The sequence below is a fragment of the Thermobia domestica genome, chromosome 13 (genome assembly GCF_964235325.1).
Source record: "Thermobia domestica chromosome 13, izTheDome1.hap1.1, whole genome shotgun sequence".
In the NCBI taxonomy this organism is placed as follows: domain Eukaryota; kingdom Metazoa; phylum Arthropoda; class Insecta; order Zygentoma; family Lepismatidae; genus Thermobia; species Thermobia domestica.
This window is the reverse complement of record NC_137466.1, coordinates 41,913,876-41,930,629: the sequence shown is the minus strand read 5'-3', so window position 1 is coordinate 41,930,629 and position 16,754 is coordinate 41,913,876. Positions and strand designations below refer to the sequence as shown.

Sequence of the window (16,754 nt, the reverse complement as noted above, 5' to 3'; positions counted from 1 at the left end):
ATCAATGTGAGCTTAAACTTTTGTAAACATTTGTCTCATCGTACCCAATCCGAAGTAAAGGTGAGCCAAAACCAGTGAATGAATTTACCTTGCATTATTTAGCAGTACGAGGGAAAAATTTTGAGGTTTACTTTTCAACATAAATATAAATATTGGGGAGAATGTGTGAACTCGAAAGTACACACATTTCTTGGACTGTTTATGACAATCGTCCACACTGAAACTCAAAGAAAGAATATATCCTCCCATTGAACGAGCGGTTCCTGTCACCTCTTGAGTCAATATATCATGCAACTTAGGGAAAACGACGCGAAGTTAGCACATTAGTTCAAACATCACAACGCCAGAAGGAAACATATTCAATCCGAAAGAGGTTTAAATTTTGTAGGTTCAAACTTGGCCAAAACAACAATAGTTTTGAGGCTATCTTCTACCACTTACTTGATGAATTCCATATACAAGAAAAGGTGTTTGTTCAGTTCATACTTTACCAAATTCCTTTTATCCTACTTGCCCCCGGGCAAGTATTCCGGATATTTCAAAAAAAGATTAGAATGGAACTCCATGCTGTCTTCACCCAGACAGACAACGTGCAAACCTGACGCCAGCAGCTTGCTCTCCTTCACCCTTACACAATGAGCAAGTCAAAACTAATTTGAATTGCGCCGCAGTCCTCAGGAGTTCGTACTCCAAAATGGTCCACTAGCAGCTAACCACACTGAATTAAATTGTAGATTTTCTGTAGACCAGACGCACTACACATCTGATCATGGCGGCTTCATCAACCAAAAGAACAAAGGCAACTGGAAGAAGATTCCCAATTGGAAGATTACTCTGACGTAACTATATGATGATAGGTTTATCTCTCAAGATCAAAGAAAGCCGAAAATCTCAACCACAACTGTGATTGCGGAAGATCCAATCACAGATAATTTAGATTAAACAAAGAGATACTTCAAGGAGCTACTATGGCTGACTTTACAAATGTGGAATTTCAGAGAAGATTTTGAAATAAAAATTTTGATTTCTTTTGAGGATCCCCTAAGCCAAAAATATCCATGAAAATAGACTGGAAAGGATTTAAGACGACCATATGTGACATTATTTTTCTAAAATACTATTAGATTTTTGGCTAAATATACGAATATTATCCAATACAGATATATTACCATATATTTCCCTCTAAATATACTAAAATCATCATTTCAAGGAACTTAACGCAAATTTTGCGATCTACCTAAAATTGAGTAAACGACTAATTATATATTTTACAAAAGTTCAATAAATATAAAATTCGTATATATATACTGATTGCCCAAAACTTCCGGGCCATGTTACATTATACCATGTATAAGGTAACAAGTTCGAATTTTTTGTAATATTTAGATTAGGGATTAGTATTGCTGCACCATTATTTCTCATATTTAGATGCATCCGTTAAGATTAATGTACAATTAGTAGGAAGTTGATCCAAGTATAAATTCCAAATATTTATGTAAATATTTTGATTTTCTTCTAATTTATTGGATGTTAAATATTTCGGCATAATAAGTCTTATTTATATTATCAGTCAGGCATTGATGGTGTTGTAACTACCATTCCTTTATCGATTTTAACAGTAGTGAAAGCTTGAATAATCCATGAGATTATACTTACAAGTGGAAAGCAGTTGTTAATGGATAAAGGTAAAGTTAAGAAGTGAAGTCTTACATTCTTCTTGACGTGCACAGTATTCAAGAAGAAGGGGAGTTCGATAGTGGCCGTTACGGCAAGTGCATCGTGTGTTGTGTGCTCTGTGAGGAAGAGAATTGATTGGGACTTCCTATACACCTATACTACACTTACGCTTTCTTTTTTACATTTACATGTACACTGATGTCCAAAATTATTGTCGCATGTCTATAAATATGTTGCTGTATGATTATAATTTGATAACGAATTTGTCCGGTATTCCTTATAGTATTAATATTTGTATGATCGGCAAAGACATGCATGTGGCAAATTTCATGTCAAAAGAGCAGAAAATAAGAGCAATAAAACGAAAATAAAACTTTCTTCTCCATTTAGCAACATTTTGTTTTACTCATTCTAATTTTCGTAATTATAATTCTTTTCCTATGAAATTTTTCACAAATATACATTTCCCGATTATACACATAGTATCAGTATTCAAAGTACCCTGCAAAATTACTGTCAAATTATATTCTTACAAGAAGACAGTTGTAGATATGCGACAATAATTTTGGACATAAGTGTACATACATCCCTTTCTCTTTTCTATACTTTTTCACCTTCATTTTACACTTCCCAATTTTTCCTAACTTTTGCTATGTCCATCTTGGCCTTCAGCTCTCTTTCACTGTCTGAACTTTCCTCCCGATTTTGACATTTTTCTCCTGATTGTGGATTACACCTAAGTGAGTTTCTTACAAAAATTCTACTTGTGAGGTATACACAAGACAATTTAATTATTACATCAATTTACTCGGAATCAGGCGATTCGGTTACACCTTTTCATAGTTTACTGCACTTTAATTTTAATAAGTTATTTTCGTAATAAATTCTTGCCCAAGATAATTTTAGTGAAATTGCCGACTTGGCACTATAGTCGCGGCCGTAGTGAAATTTAAATGTTATATGTTTTTAAGAATATAATTATGAAGTAAGTAGGTGGTGGTGGAGTTTGACAGCGGCTGTGATAGTGCGTATATCGTAGCTGGTGATGCTCCAAGAGGACGGAGATTAAGTGGGTCCAGTGATACACCTACACTACACTTACACTTTCTGTTACATTTACACGTACATACTTTCCCTTCTTTTTTATATTCTTTCTCTTTACAATTTTCATTTTACACTTCCCACTTTCCTCTACTTTTTTGCCCTGTTCACCTTGGCTCTTCGCCTTCTTTCCCTGTCTGAACTCCTTTCCCGACTTGGGGGGCGCGGTGGCTCAGTGGTAGAGCGTTCACCTCCGGTGCTTGGGGTCCCGGGTTCGATCCCAGCTCGCGCCGTGTGGACTTTGTGGTGGACAGACACCGTGCTCGTGGGTTTTCTCGGGGTTCTCCCGTTTCCTCCCACTTTCTTCATCCCACCATTTTCACTCATCCCTCATCATCACCATCTCTTTTAGCCTAACCGGCATAACCGTGGGACGTACAACTCAAAGATTTCAGTTTTCATTTTTTTCTTTCCCGACTTTGACTTTGCCTTTTCCTGATTTTGACTTTTTCCCGACCTATGTCAATTCTTTCCGATTGTGGCCTGTATCTTATTCTATTTTGTTTTTCAATCATAAATCCTCTGTTTGAGGTACACATTTGACCAATTAGCATTAGTAGCACATATGACTAGAAAGCTGGTTCACCTACCTATTTGACTGACAATAGTCTTATGAAGAGAAGAAGAGAAGTAAGTAGGTAATGCGCTGCTGACAAAGTGGGAGGGGCGCAATTTAAAAGTCCCGTAAGTAATAATTACTAGAAAGCACACAAAGTTATTTAAAACAATGTTGTAATTTCAAGGTTCTTAATAAGATTGAAACTAGGTAATGTTACGATTAAACTTAGGTAGTGAACGCAACAAGTTATCAAACTAATTTGAAATTCAGACATTAACTTTCTTGACATTGACATGTTGACATAAACTTCTTGTAAACAACTGTAAAATAATTTCATGTCGTCGGTACTATATTAATAAATCTTAATTACATGTAAAAAATAAATAAATAAATAAATAAGAAAACCATAAGCAGTTCTCATTATATACAATTTTTAAAGCGAGCCTCATTCCAAAATTTAATAATGAATTTACTCTAATTTTGAATTTACTCCCATTGATGTTATCGTAGAAAGCACGTAGACCGGAAACTGGTTGGCAGTTTTATGTCAAATATATTTCCTGTTCTCTGAAAATAACATGTTAATTGAAATAATGATGCTGATATAAATTATAGTAAATGTAAAGTGAGTCGAGTAAGAAACAAGAGAATATGGCATTATCATCGTGCATCATCATCATGAATTGGCTCTCCGCCTACAGTTTATGTTTACACATAGTGTACATTTTGATGCAACGTCTACTGAGATACAAAAAATACCTGTAGGTGCAAATTGAGAATATTCCGGGATTATATTAAGATGGGTTCCGCCGCGGCGGAAGGTTATCCATCACGAAGGGTCTATATTGAGGAAACAACTTGTGTGGGGCTGTGATTTGTCACTTTTTAGTTTTATGCAGTCAAAACTCGACCGCGCCCCATCTGGTTCTGTTGGTGCTTTGGACGCATGTTACCTCTACCCGCGCTGCCTGTTCACCACATTGATAGCGCCCGACCAAGGACAACTAGAAATAACCTGTTATTTCTCGAAAGCCTAGGCGCGACTCCTAACCCGTAGAGTCAAGATCCGAATTCTCTTTTATGCCAGGCTGAGTCAACAAGTGTAAGGTTAAAAGTATGCCACCATGACTATTGCTCTAACCTACCCAAGTGTTCTGTCTTTTCGCGATATAGTGTTCTTTCCACTATTCTCCATGTGTACATCTTCCATCGCTGACGTGCCTACTCCATACGGACGCGCAACTGTGCGGGTCCCATGTTGCGCTATTGCCATGATTGGATTAGATGACATTCATACTTTTTAGTGACGATTTAACCTGGATTGATTAGTGCTTTTCGCACATTAGTTTTTATGGCATTCTTCCGGAAGCGTAATTATACTTGTAAAAGTTCACATCTTTTCCCACGTGTATTATAAATCTGTACGCAGTTATGTAGGCATGCAACAGGAAACTAACAGGATGTCTATCGGTCACGAAGAAGTCTCGAAATCAGAAAGCGGTGATGAAAATCAAGATTTTTATTTTATCTAGATTTTTTTTGGTGCTGGTGTAGTTTTGGCGCACCACATTTTGGAAGATCTACAGGTGAAATTGAATACTTTGTATTCTGAGGTTGCTTGGGCTCGTTTCCTGTGGGCTACCGTTTGAGTACAAACAGATTTAATGGTATCGAGTTTGATCCCTGAACGTCCTTATGAAAGAAAACAGACTTTCGGACTATGAAATTCCAACCCACAAGTAAACATTAACCAACTAAGAACTAAACTGGTGAAATTCAGAATTCGAACCATGGACTTTTGATACGGTATATACCCTGTTCGTAATTACTCCCTGCGTCCACCTCAGCTACATCAGCTGATCTTTCCATTCGTGGTTACCCAGTATACGGTCAGTTTTCGGGGAGCGTTGGGTGCGATATATATTTCTTTCCTATGTATTCCACGAAAAACAATACCAACCTATTGCACTGCTAAAACTGCAAACATAATAAATAAAATACATGCACAATACTTATCCTCTAACGCAAAATAATATTATATAGCGTGCACACTTTTACGGCACTTGCATATCAATTAACTCACACAAAACATATAGTTGATACCAGGGTTGGCTGGTTTAAACCAAAAAACAAAAAATGTTCGTAAAAGTGTAAGTGTTTGTAAAATCTTGATAAACACACATTTGTGGGTTATCACGTTTCACTCCGTATATTATTCGTATTATATTCAGATTTAAATTCCCCATTCATTACTCAAAAAGATTATACTACAAAAGCAACTTCTTTTTACAAGTTTATTTTGTGATTTTTTTGTAGTTGTTATTATTGTTATGTAATTGCAATCGAAGAAAAATTCTAAATATTGTTTCGTTTCAACGTGTACTATTGATAAAATACATCGAAAATGCCGTACTTTTTGTGTGTGTGTGTGTGTGTAGGGGGGGGTCATACAGACCCAACGAGAGGCATTTAGTAAAAAATAAGTATCTTTGGTACCTATTTATGTATAAATGAGTTTGAGCCAAAGTGGACTCAAATAATTCGTATCTTTATTCACTTTTCTTATTGATATGCAGATTAAGTCGGTGTATTGCTTTAATTTGGACCAATAAAAATCGTTGTTAAGTAACTTGAACTAATTAGTTCTTCTGTACTCCGTAGTACTTTGAAATTGTTCATATGTAATTCTGTGTAATGGTTTCACTTGTGCATCTGTTTATCTTTTTGTCCTTCTGAAATGACTCTTGACAGTTATATTAAAAAGCATGTAAAGATCCGTATAAGGTATTTTTTTTATCAGGATTCCTTCGTGAGTGAGTCGGCAGACGTATCGCATTTGTGACCAATTAGTCCTGGATCTGAGTTCAAATGGAGGACAATTTCTCTCGAATGTAGCTCGAGAAGCGGCTTTTATTCCGCTTTAAGCTTATGTGACCCCTTCCAGCATAACCCGGTTGTTGCATAATAACATCAAGGCGAAATAAACTTATTTCTGTCCATATATGATATGAATATATAGAGCAAATCATTTAAACCATAAAAACCTGGTTTAAACCAAAAAAACCTGGTTTAAACCAAAAAAACCGGGTTTTTTTTGTTTTTTTTTAATAAAAACCATGGTTTTTGCCAACCCTGGTTGATACGTATATTATAAGCTTTTCACATATTGTGGCACTTTACATTTTACAAACACTGGAATACTTTTCAAATTGTAATGATGTGGCCCCCGTATTACGCGACGACCGAATATTGATATTTTCGCGCACATATTCTCGGTTACGAAAGTCGAACAATTGATAACGTAAGCATGAACACTGTTCACTGATAACGAGAGTTTTTAGCACTGTTTATTAGAATGTTCACTCCTCCTGCATGATGGTTCCATTCTTGCTACTACTGATTACTCTGCTCATCTTTGTATAGATTTGGTTGCCAATTAACTTGCATGTAGATTCATGTTATATTATTCTTCTAAATTACTTTTCTGGTTAAAACATTATTGATGAAATTAATGAATTGCATCGAAACTTTTGACTTTGCAATTATCACTTTAGAGTGGTTGGTGGTATATTTTAATCTTTTTCGTTGCCTAAGTTTCACTCTGCGCCTTCGTGATGTTAGTTGTCCAGAAGTACTGATCGCTCTTCTTGCCTCTACGCATTTGTACAGACTGATACGAATGATGTAAGCATATAGTTCCTATAAAACTACACATTATTATTAAACATTTTAGTCAATTATAGACCATTAAGAAAATTTTATGTATATTAATTGAATGACCATTACGTAGGCACTAGATTGTTCACTAAATATTAATCAATAATTAATAATATAAGATATTCATATTTTAGACAGCAGACTGCGTAGGTGTGAGTGAGCGAACGAGCAAATACCTTTCCAAATACGGTTCGGCGAGAGGTGCTGAAATGTCTTGAGGAGAGATTCACCTTCTGGGTATAAAAATTCCATGGTTTCTCTCTTCTGCGAATTTCGACTGGCTAGGCGCTAATTACAAGAATTCCCCTTGAGAATACGAGGGTTGGTTAAAGAATACACAACTTTACTGTCAGTATGAAAAGATATATTCATAAGGAACATATTTCTGCAAGCGACAAAATTTTATACAAAGTTTACACAGCTGTATTTTAGGTTTAGAAGTGTAGGGTTATTAGTGTAAATTCATTACAAGTGCTTTACGGTGGATAAAATATGTGAGTGCATATGAAAGATAACTCTATTAGATGTTATTTTCCGCCGGCGGTGTATTTCTGCACAGTCTACAGAAGCTGTATTTTATGTTTACAAGTGGATCGTTACCAGTGTAAAGCCATAACAAGTGCTATTGAAACTCGCATATTTGCCCAAATCCACTTTTTCACTGTCCTCGCTTACGCGTATACTCACCAACAGTGACACGCCTGCTTCCTTCGGACGCGCGTACCCACCGGTTTCGCCCTACACTGACTCAGTTATATAGCGTTCGTGCTTTTGAACTGTATTTCTTATGCTGTACATCCGGAAACTGTATTTATACGCAAATCGAAAAAGAATTGTAATTTTTCAACAATTATCTCTGGTGGCCCCCTTGAATTTTCTCTATGCCAAGTGAGATATTTTCATGTCGCCCAGCGCAAATCTTTTAGGAGACAGTGATAAGTAAATTAGTGAAAGAATTACAATTTTTAACAATTATTTCTAGTGGGGTGCCAAAACTACACCTGCACTTTTTTTTTTTTAATCGTAGAAGTACAAGTACAGACTGGAAAAATGTGTTCCATAAAACGTCAAAATTCCCCAACAAAAATTCGTATCGTCGTCTTTATACACTACCAAATCGCAAGAAAAGCACGCTTCTATCACATGCATGAAAATTCGACCTAACTCACGCACAAATTCACTCTTAAGAATGTTCCAAAATTGTATGATTTGGTTATAAAAAAAAAAAAAAATCACGAAATTTCTTTTTGGAATTCTAGTAAGCATCCTGAATAAGGATGCAGAATATCTTAAGAATCTGTGGAGCAAATGCAGTTACGTAAAATATTTCTTTAATTTGGACTATTCTGCCGCAGTGAATAATGTGAAAAAGAGAAATGCACATTAGAGAAGGAGCTCGAAACAAATTCGGCTTGAAATAATTCTAATGGTTTTTATGCCCCCCCCCCTTTTTTTTCCCTCAAGATTTTGAGATAAATTAAGACAACCATTAGCTCCAGCTCTCTTTTCCTGTTAAAACATGTGCGGTATTCTGGTATTCTGAAGAAGAAAGGCAAATAGTAGACGTGGGAATGTCTAGTTTCAATGTTGTATACGAGGAGGATTAGCAAACAATAAATTGACAAAGCGTACTCTTGTATACGAATCGTCTTCTTTTAGTTTATGTTGATGCTTCGACTTGCGCTAGATATTCACAATCATATGTTACTTTTTGCAGGCTGGAGCTCATTATCATCGTCTGCGTATGTAAGTCCTGTAAAGAAAGTGAACCCCTAATTGTCGGACTTCATTAGCTTTAACCGTATTTACTTTAATATTTCCTTTGTAATTATTATCCGCCGGCTATCACACGAATGACTGCTATTTCTAATAACGGTTTTGGTATCAACTGTTATTTCACGATGTTCATTTTTACTTGTTACTATGCAATCTGGTTTCTATGTATACTTACTTACTATAATAGATACAGCTATGTACAAATTCCTATTCCTATTAAATATTTTCTCAATTGTAAATATTTACATGTTATTCATTACAGTATTATTTCTATTCTAAGCTACTATGCTTCCTTATTTATACAGTATGTTTCCCATTATTTTTATTTAAGAAAGAAATTCAGATGCTTTCGTAAATCATTATAATTCCTTTAGTTCTGTTGTGTTCTGTTACATAGTATTTTCGTTGTCTGCCATTTACAGACGAGAGTAATTTGATACACAGATGAAGTTAGTCACATAATTGATTAAATGGCTGCTTAGCATAACTGAAACATTGTATGTTATTATTAAAGCCCTGAATTAATGGCAAAATGCCATAAGTGCCATTATTGCAATTTCATGATATTTTCAGGAAAAGTGCAATTTCACAGTTTAGAAGCAATTTGTTGCCATTGTCACAGGTTTTCTCTTCCATTACTATTTATTTACTCATGAATGACAGTATACTACAGATGTGAGCCGCTCTTATCTGGCCATGTCTGGTAATAACTGGTCTATTCTCGTTGGAATGCGACAAGTGGAGGGGTGGGGATGCTAGTGCGTATTCAGTTCTTGGAATTTTGAAGCAGTGTTCAGTTCTTTCTAGGCAACAGAAGTTGGAAAAATTTGTGAGTTCGGGCGTACTCTGTTTTTAACAGTCTGTTCTGTACTGTTTTGTAAGTTACGTGAAACTGTGGTTTCCGCTGAAAAGCGTTATTTTGTAACAGACCATATAAGCACTGCAAAACATAATTCTGGAAGGACACGCAAATCAGCTGGTGAAAAGGTTCAAAATCATCTTGGAACAGTCACGAATCCCGCTTCGCGTACTAACAGTTTTGCGAAGCTCTAATTAACGTGGACATTCCTTTATGGAAGTTAGAAAATGTTTCCTTTAGAAACTTTCTCGAGAAATACACAGAACAAAAAGTTCCAAGTGAATCATCTTTGAGAAAGACTTGCGTTGATAGCGCGGGGGCGCGGTAATTTTGGCACCGGAAATTTTGACACCAGTAGTTTTGACACAGTAATTTTGGCACCAAGAAACGAAGCAAGCGGAAATTTTGGCACCATTTATAATAGAAGTACAGAAAATGTGAGAAAATACTCTGAATGTAATAGATATTTAAATTCACATGTTATTAACTAGGACTGTTTTAGCGCGACGAATCAAACCAGTGACGAATGTGCAATCAGCGACAAAATTTCTTTCTCTTCTGTAAAATTTATTTGCCTATAACTTTGGAATTGATGGACTGATTTGAGAAGTTTTCTATAATTTATGAAAAACTATATCTTCTTTGAGTTGCTGAAGACTGCACTATGTTCACTGCACTGGGTTTGTATTTTACTTTCAAGTGCAAACAGTAACAGCTGATTCGAACCATGGAAATTGAAGTGCAGAGAAAAAAATAGAAAATACTCTGGATATAATAGATATTTACGTTCACATGTTAATGACTAGAACTGCATCAGCACGAATAATGAAACCAGCGACGAATGTACAAACACCAGTAAAAGGTAATATTGGTAGCTTCATTAGGTATTCAAAGCAAGTCAAAATGGAAAGAATATCGGTGTAATCTCCTCTGCAAAATAAATTCGTACATTAACATCTATTATGTCCAGAGTATTTTCTAATTTTCTTTCTCTGTACTTCAATTTCCATGGTTCCAATTAGCTTTTAGTGTTTGCACTTGAAAGTAAAATACAAACCCATTAGAGGGGAATTTTAATTTGCTTTGAATATATAATGAAACTGCCAATAGTATCTTTACCGGTGTCTGTACTGTCAGTAACAAAAGTTCTTTTCCTTTGTTAAAATTTCTTCCGCGAATATCTCTCGAATGGACGGACAGATTTGAGTGCAATATTCAGCAACTTAAAGCAGATATAGTTTTCGGTAAATTTCAGAAAACTACTCAAATCAGTCCATCAATTCCAAAGTTATAAGCAAAATAAATTTTACAGAAGAGAAAGAAATTTTGTCGCTAACTGTACATTCGTCACTGGTTTGATTCGTCGCGCTGGAGCAGTTCTAGTTAATAACATGTAAATTTAAATATCTATTACATTCAGAGTATTTTCTCACATTTTTTGTACTTCTATTATAAATGGTGCCAAAATTTCCGTTTGCTTCGTTTCTTGGTGCCAAAATTACCGGTGCCAAAATTAACCGTGTCAAAACTACTAGTGCCAAAATTTCCGCCTTTCGATAGCGCGTACAGCAGAACTATTGACGATGTCCGTAGAAGTTTTGCTGACAAAAATATATGGATTTCAATTGATGAAACTTGCGATATTCTAGGACGTTCCATTGCCAACATTGTAATTGGAACTATGGGAGAGGAAGAAGGCACACACACATTTTTGATTGCATCATAAGTTCTGAAAAAAATAAAGGGCACGGCAGTTGCACAGATTTTTACAAAATCGCTGAGTATTCTGTGGCCAGAATGTGTAAAATACGATAAGGTCCTTCTTTTTGTGACAGACGGAGCTGCATACATGAAAAGTGCGGCAAAAGCCCTTAAGGTTCTTTTCCCACGTATGCTGCATGTCATCTGTCTGGCACACGCTCTACATAGAATTGCGGAGGAAGTTCGTTCTCATTTTACTGACGTTGACCTTCTTGTGTCAAATGTCAAAAAGGTATTTCTGAAAGCTCCCTCGCGAAGAAGTGCGTTTCGCGAATTAGCCCCTGAACTTCCGCTTCCAGCACAGCCTGTCTTAACGACATGGGATACAGCTGTTTTCTATTATGCTAACAATTTTGACCCCATCAAAAGAATTATTGATACTTTTGATGAGGATGATGCGTCTTCAATTAAGGTTGCTCAAAGTTTGCTTAAGAAGAATTCCTTGAAAAAGTCTTCATTGCAACACATTTTGCAAAGTTACCAGATGCTATTGCCAAGCTTTATTTAAAAAAAAAAAAAAAAAAAAAAAAACTCGCTAGTTCTCTGAAAATCTACAATGATATTCTCAACGATCTGAGTGTTGTACCTGGTGACAATGGCGAGTACATTCGGCGTAAGTGTGATCGTGTTGTAAGTGCTAATCCAAATTTGGGAAAATTGAAGGACATCGCTAGTGTTATGAAAGGTGATCCCTGATACAACTGTTGACAGTGACATGGATCCTTCCCAAATTACATTTTCAAGTATGCTCCAGTGACATCTGTAGATGAGGAAAGATCATTTTCACATCTAAAGCGAATTCTTTCTGACAGGAGACAAAGTCTTTCCTTTGAAAATCTTAAAAAGATGTTAATAATTTCAGAGAACAAAAATATGAAAAACCTTTCGTAAGTGAAAATAAACTGCTAGTGTAGTGTAAAATGACTTCACTTTAGTATTTCTTTTGTTTTGAATGTTTGTGCTAATGTAACCGCGTGTGAATAAAATGTGAGAGCGTTGTTTTTAAGTTATTGTTTCATTGTTACTAGTGAAGAATTTTATTTTATTATTTTATTATTATTTTATTTTATTATTTTATTTTGCCATTTTACCTGCCATTTTTAGATGTTTATTTCGCCATTAATTCCGGGCTTTAGTTATTATACGAAAAATTTGTTTAGATTGATTAGACTTACCTGTCACATTATCTTGTCGTATTCTATTCGCAAAGATAACACCTGTCGTTATAATATTTCTTCGTAGGTGCTACAAGTAAAATGATAACGCAGAAGAATTTTACGGTGTTATACCATGGCGTTAGACTCCTTTCATCTGCTGCCACTTCAAGTGCTGGAACCAATCACAGGTATATTTTATCTTATATATAAAAGTTAAGGGAGAACTGTAACGAATATAAAAGCAAGATCACCTGATTGACCATTACCGGAAATGTAGATAGATGAAGACGTTTATTAAAATATGTTTGTAAACGTAATATTAGGAAGGCTGTTTTTAAATAAAGATCCGATTGTCAACAGAAACAAAGCTTGTAAAGATAATGCCATGTATTTTTGGTTATTTCCTCTGTATACATTAAGCTATTTTTCTACATAGTTACCATGTTTGTTTAAACATTTATCATAGCGTTCGACAAGTTCTTGGATGCGCACGTCGTAGAAATCACCCTCCTGTAACCGAAACCAATCTTCAACCGTTGTTTTCGCTGCGGCTGTTGGCTGTATTTGTTGTTTCAGTCGAAATGTGCACGCACGCTGTCTCCCAGTATGCCTTGGGCATGAGACGACATCAGTTGCAATTGTAGCATCAATGTGTATGGTTCAGTGTGGCCAGTTGAAATGTTTCGTCAAATTGACCATCCCACTAAGTGTGCAATAAGGTCTGCGATTCGAATTTTGACAGCAAGGAATGTGACGGCAGTGGAAATTCATTGCCAGATATGTGAGATTACGTCCCGAATGCAATGAGTGACACCAAGGTGCGTAAATATAGAATATTGTTCTATTATATGGACCTCCAATAATAAAAAATACTCTCAAGAAATAAAAAACATCCAAACGAAATTCTTGAAAATGCTTACATCCCAAAAAAATATATAAATAAATAATTATTATCCCAAATATTTTTCCAACAATGACCTAGTAAAGAACTTTAATTTTCAAACTCTAGAAAAAAGATGGATGTTGGACTTGTTATTCTGATATAAGTCATTAAATAATAAGATTGATTGTATGCAATTGGTCTCGAAAATATCATTGCGGATTCCCAGTTTTCAAAACCAGAGTAGAGAATGCAGGGACATTTTATTGTGCGAAAGCCAGGAGCAATATATTATATAAATCCCCTATGTGGAGGCTGTGTAAATTATACAATGATATTGTAAATAAGCTTGATAAAGTGGATGTATTTAGTCTTTCAGAAAACAGGTTCAGATCATATGTGAAACAAGAAATTTTCTGTAGAAATAATTAAGAAATTTATATATGTAACATTTACTGTATGTACACAACACTGTAATTGGGCATTGAGCCTGTTATGTTGTATATTAAATAAATGAATGCGATCGTTTAAGGACGGGCGGGACAATGTTCATGATGAACCATGATTAGGACGACCTTCTGTAATCACAGTCGAGTTGGTGCGTCCAGTTGACACCAAAATCCATAAAAACCGACGTTTTACGATTTCCGCGTTGTCAGTGGAATTTCCACATGTTTCACGATTGATGCTGTACGCAGTTGTTTTTGAAACCTTGAAGTTCCGAAAGTGTGCCGCTATGAGTTCCCAGACTTCTTTCTTAGGAACACAAAAAGATGAGACTGGCTTGTGCTTTGACCTTTTTGACGCAATACAATGAGGAAGGAGATCAACTGTTGGACCATATTATTACAAGGGACGAAACATTGGTTTCCCACATGACTCCATCAAAGCAGGGGGGGGGGGGCGATATATAAATAAAACCCATCCCAAAGTTTGGAGCCCTTAAAAATAGCAGTATGACAACCCCCCCCCCCTCCCCTTGCCCAGAAGTCGAACCTGGATCCGCCCCTGCATCAAAGTAGTAATCGATAGAATAGACACACACGACAAACCCAGTCAAAGTGAAAGCCAAACAAAATATCTATACGCAAGATCATAGCTACCGTATTCTGGGATCGTCGTGGTGTCCTGTTAGTGGAGTTTATGTCACGAGGAACAACCATCAACCTTGGAAAAACGTTGACTTGTTATACAGAATAACAGGCTTTCCAATGCTCCTATATTTCCTATTTTTCCTATATATTTTCATCTTTTCCTATAAACTCTTATATTCCTACATTTTCACGAAATCTCCTATATTTTTTGTGCATTCCTGCTTCTACTTGTGAAAATAAGGATTCTCAGCTTCATAAGACAAAGTTGTTATATTCAATATCGAATGAACTTGACCCCTATTTACATGAAAAATTGTTGTACGATATTAAAACTTCTGGCAACTTCTGCAGTCTTGCTGTAAATGAAACAACAAACGCAGTAACTGATAAACAGTCTGATATTCACATTCTGTATTTTTCTTCTTCAATTAATTGTGTTGTTACTTATTACCTGGACAGTGCATTTTTTGGGGCACGCTACATCTTCAGATTTTTTTCAAGCTATTGAGAAAACTGTTAACACATTTAAACTGCCTCATGACAAGTTCTTCATGCTAGGAAGTGATTGTCCTAATGTGAACGTTAAATGATTGGTGCCAAGATCAAGGGTTACCAAAGATTCTGGATATTCGTTCTTGTACTTTGCACACAGTTTCTAATGCGTTTCATAGGGAAGTAATACGATTATCGTGGGATATTGAAGATTTTGTGTATGTATTTCAGTGGTTCAGAATCTCTGCAACTCGACGAGCGGACTATGCTTTTGTCCAGATTGGATTTAGAAAGCCATTTCTTTCTGCGTTGTGTTCCGGGGCTATGGTTAACTTTGTTCCCCGTGTGCAAACGCATCGTGGAACAACTTCCAGGGCTACGTAAGTACTTTCTGGAGAATCTGCCAGCACATGATAAAGCATGCCATAAAAATAATCGTTACAGAACGGTTAAACAATTTCTGAAAGACGTATATTTACAAATACTGATTATCTGATGCAGATTTTTTTTTTTTTTTTTTAACACTTTTCTTATGGTCGTTGCTTAGTACTGGTGAGCTACATACGAAAACACTAAGAAACTCGTATAAAATTTTGCAACGAGATAATTACTCATTTACTTATATCTAGAGTAGAATGTATGTTCATATGAGAATTGGTGTCATTTCCATGAGGTTTTTTTTTTTATTTCTACCTATTGGATAATTGAAATGTTCTTTTTCCACAACTTCACGAAACCTATATTTTTTCGTCGTGATTTCCTATATTTTTTTCATTAGCATTGGAAAGCCTGGAATAAGCGCCGTGGCCTACTGTCATCTGTTTTATTATTATTGCTGCATGATAATGCTCATCCTCATTCTGTTTCTCAAGCTCAAAAGTTAATAAGATCTTTTGGATGGGAGCTACTGAACCACCCAAAGTAAAGCCCTGATCTTGCGCCGAGCAATTGTTATCTGTTCCTCTACCTGAAGCAGTTTCTCGCCAGTCAACGGTTTGACATCAATGAAGAAGTGAAAACGTTTGTAGATTGTCTTTGGTCACAGGCGGGTAATAACTACGAGGTGGACATACAAAAAGTTACCGAACGCTATGATAAATATTTAAACAAACATGGTAGTTATGTAGAAAAATAGCTTAATATGTACAGAGGAAATAATCAAAAGTATTTGACACTATCTTCTCTAGTTTTGTTTCTATTGATAATCGGACCTTAAAAAATAGCCCTCGTTTTTTTGTGTTAATGTAAGTTTATTTATTTAATGAAAATTTCAAGTATATATACGATTGGAATATACTCTTTACGGTTTCTTTGTTTGTTGTCAGAATACATCAAATTGCTCGTTTTTGTTATCACGATTCAGAGGGTACGTATCTTCTCTGTATAAGGCCTACCTATATATATATATATATACAGGGTGATTGTTTATAGGGTTTACAACTTCAGTCAGTCCAACTTCTGTATTGGAACCACATACAGACTTGGTTTCTATGTCATTATACTGCAAAACGCTTCAAGTTTGACTCACGTAGCGAGTAATTGCGGAATTGACCACACGCGGCGCCACCGGTCAGTAAATCGATACTTCTACTGGTGCAGAAAGAGCTAAGTTCCTTTTGGTTTGAAGTAACGAAGTCATCAACGAGTGTACAGCGTAAGTTTCGCATACAATACGGCAAAG

General features: G+C 35.8%; 1 protein-coding gene across 6 annotated transcripts in view; it reads left to right on the top strand.

The window, feature by feature from the left end:
- The first annotated feature begins 3,368 nt into the window (after positions 1–3,368).
- Sqor (Sulfide quinone oxidoreductase) overlaps positions 3,369–16,754 on the top strand; it is a 79,763-nt gene continuing 66,377 nt past the window's right edge. Inside the window, exons 1-2 of one of the 6 annotated variants that reach the window (XM_081735660.1) lie at positions 3,369–3,462; positions 12,693–12,795. In XM_081735660.1, the coding sequence (XP_081591786.1) occupies positions 12,707–12,795 (89 nt within the window). In that variant the 5' untranslated portion in view covers positions 3,369–3,462; positions 12,693–12,706. Of the gene's footprint in view, positions 3,463–3,525; positions 3,545–3,932; positions 4,099–4,157; positions 4,452–4,782; positions 4,838–12,692; positions 12,796–16,754 lie in introns of those variants that run through there. The other 5 variants (XM_081735663.1, XM_081735661.1, XM_081735664.1 and 2 more) reach the window with 5 other exon arrangements.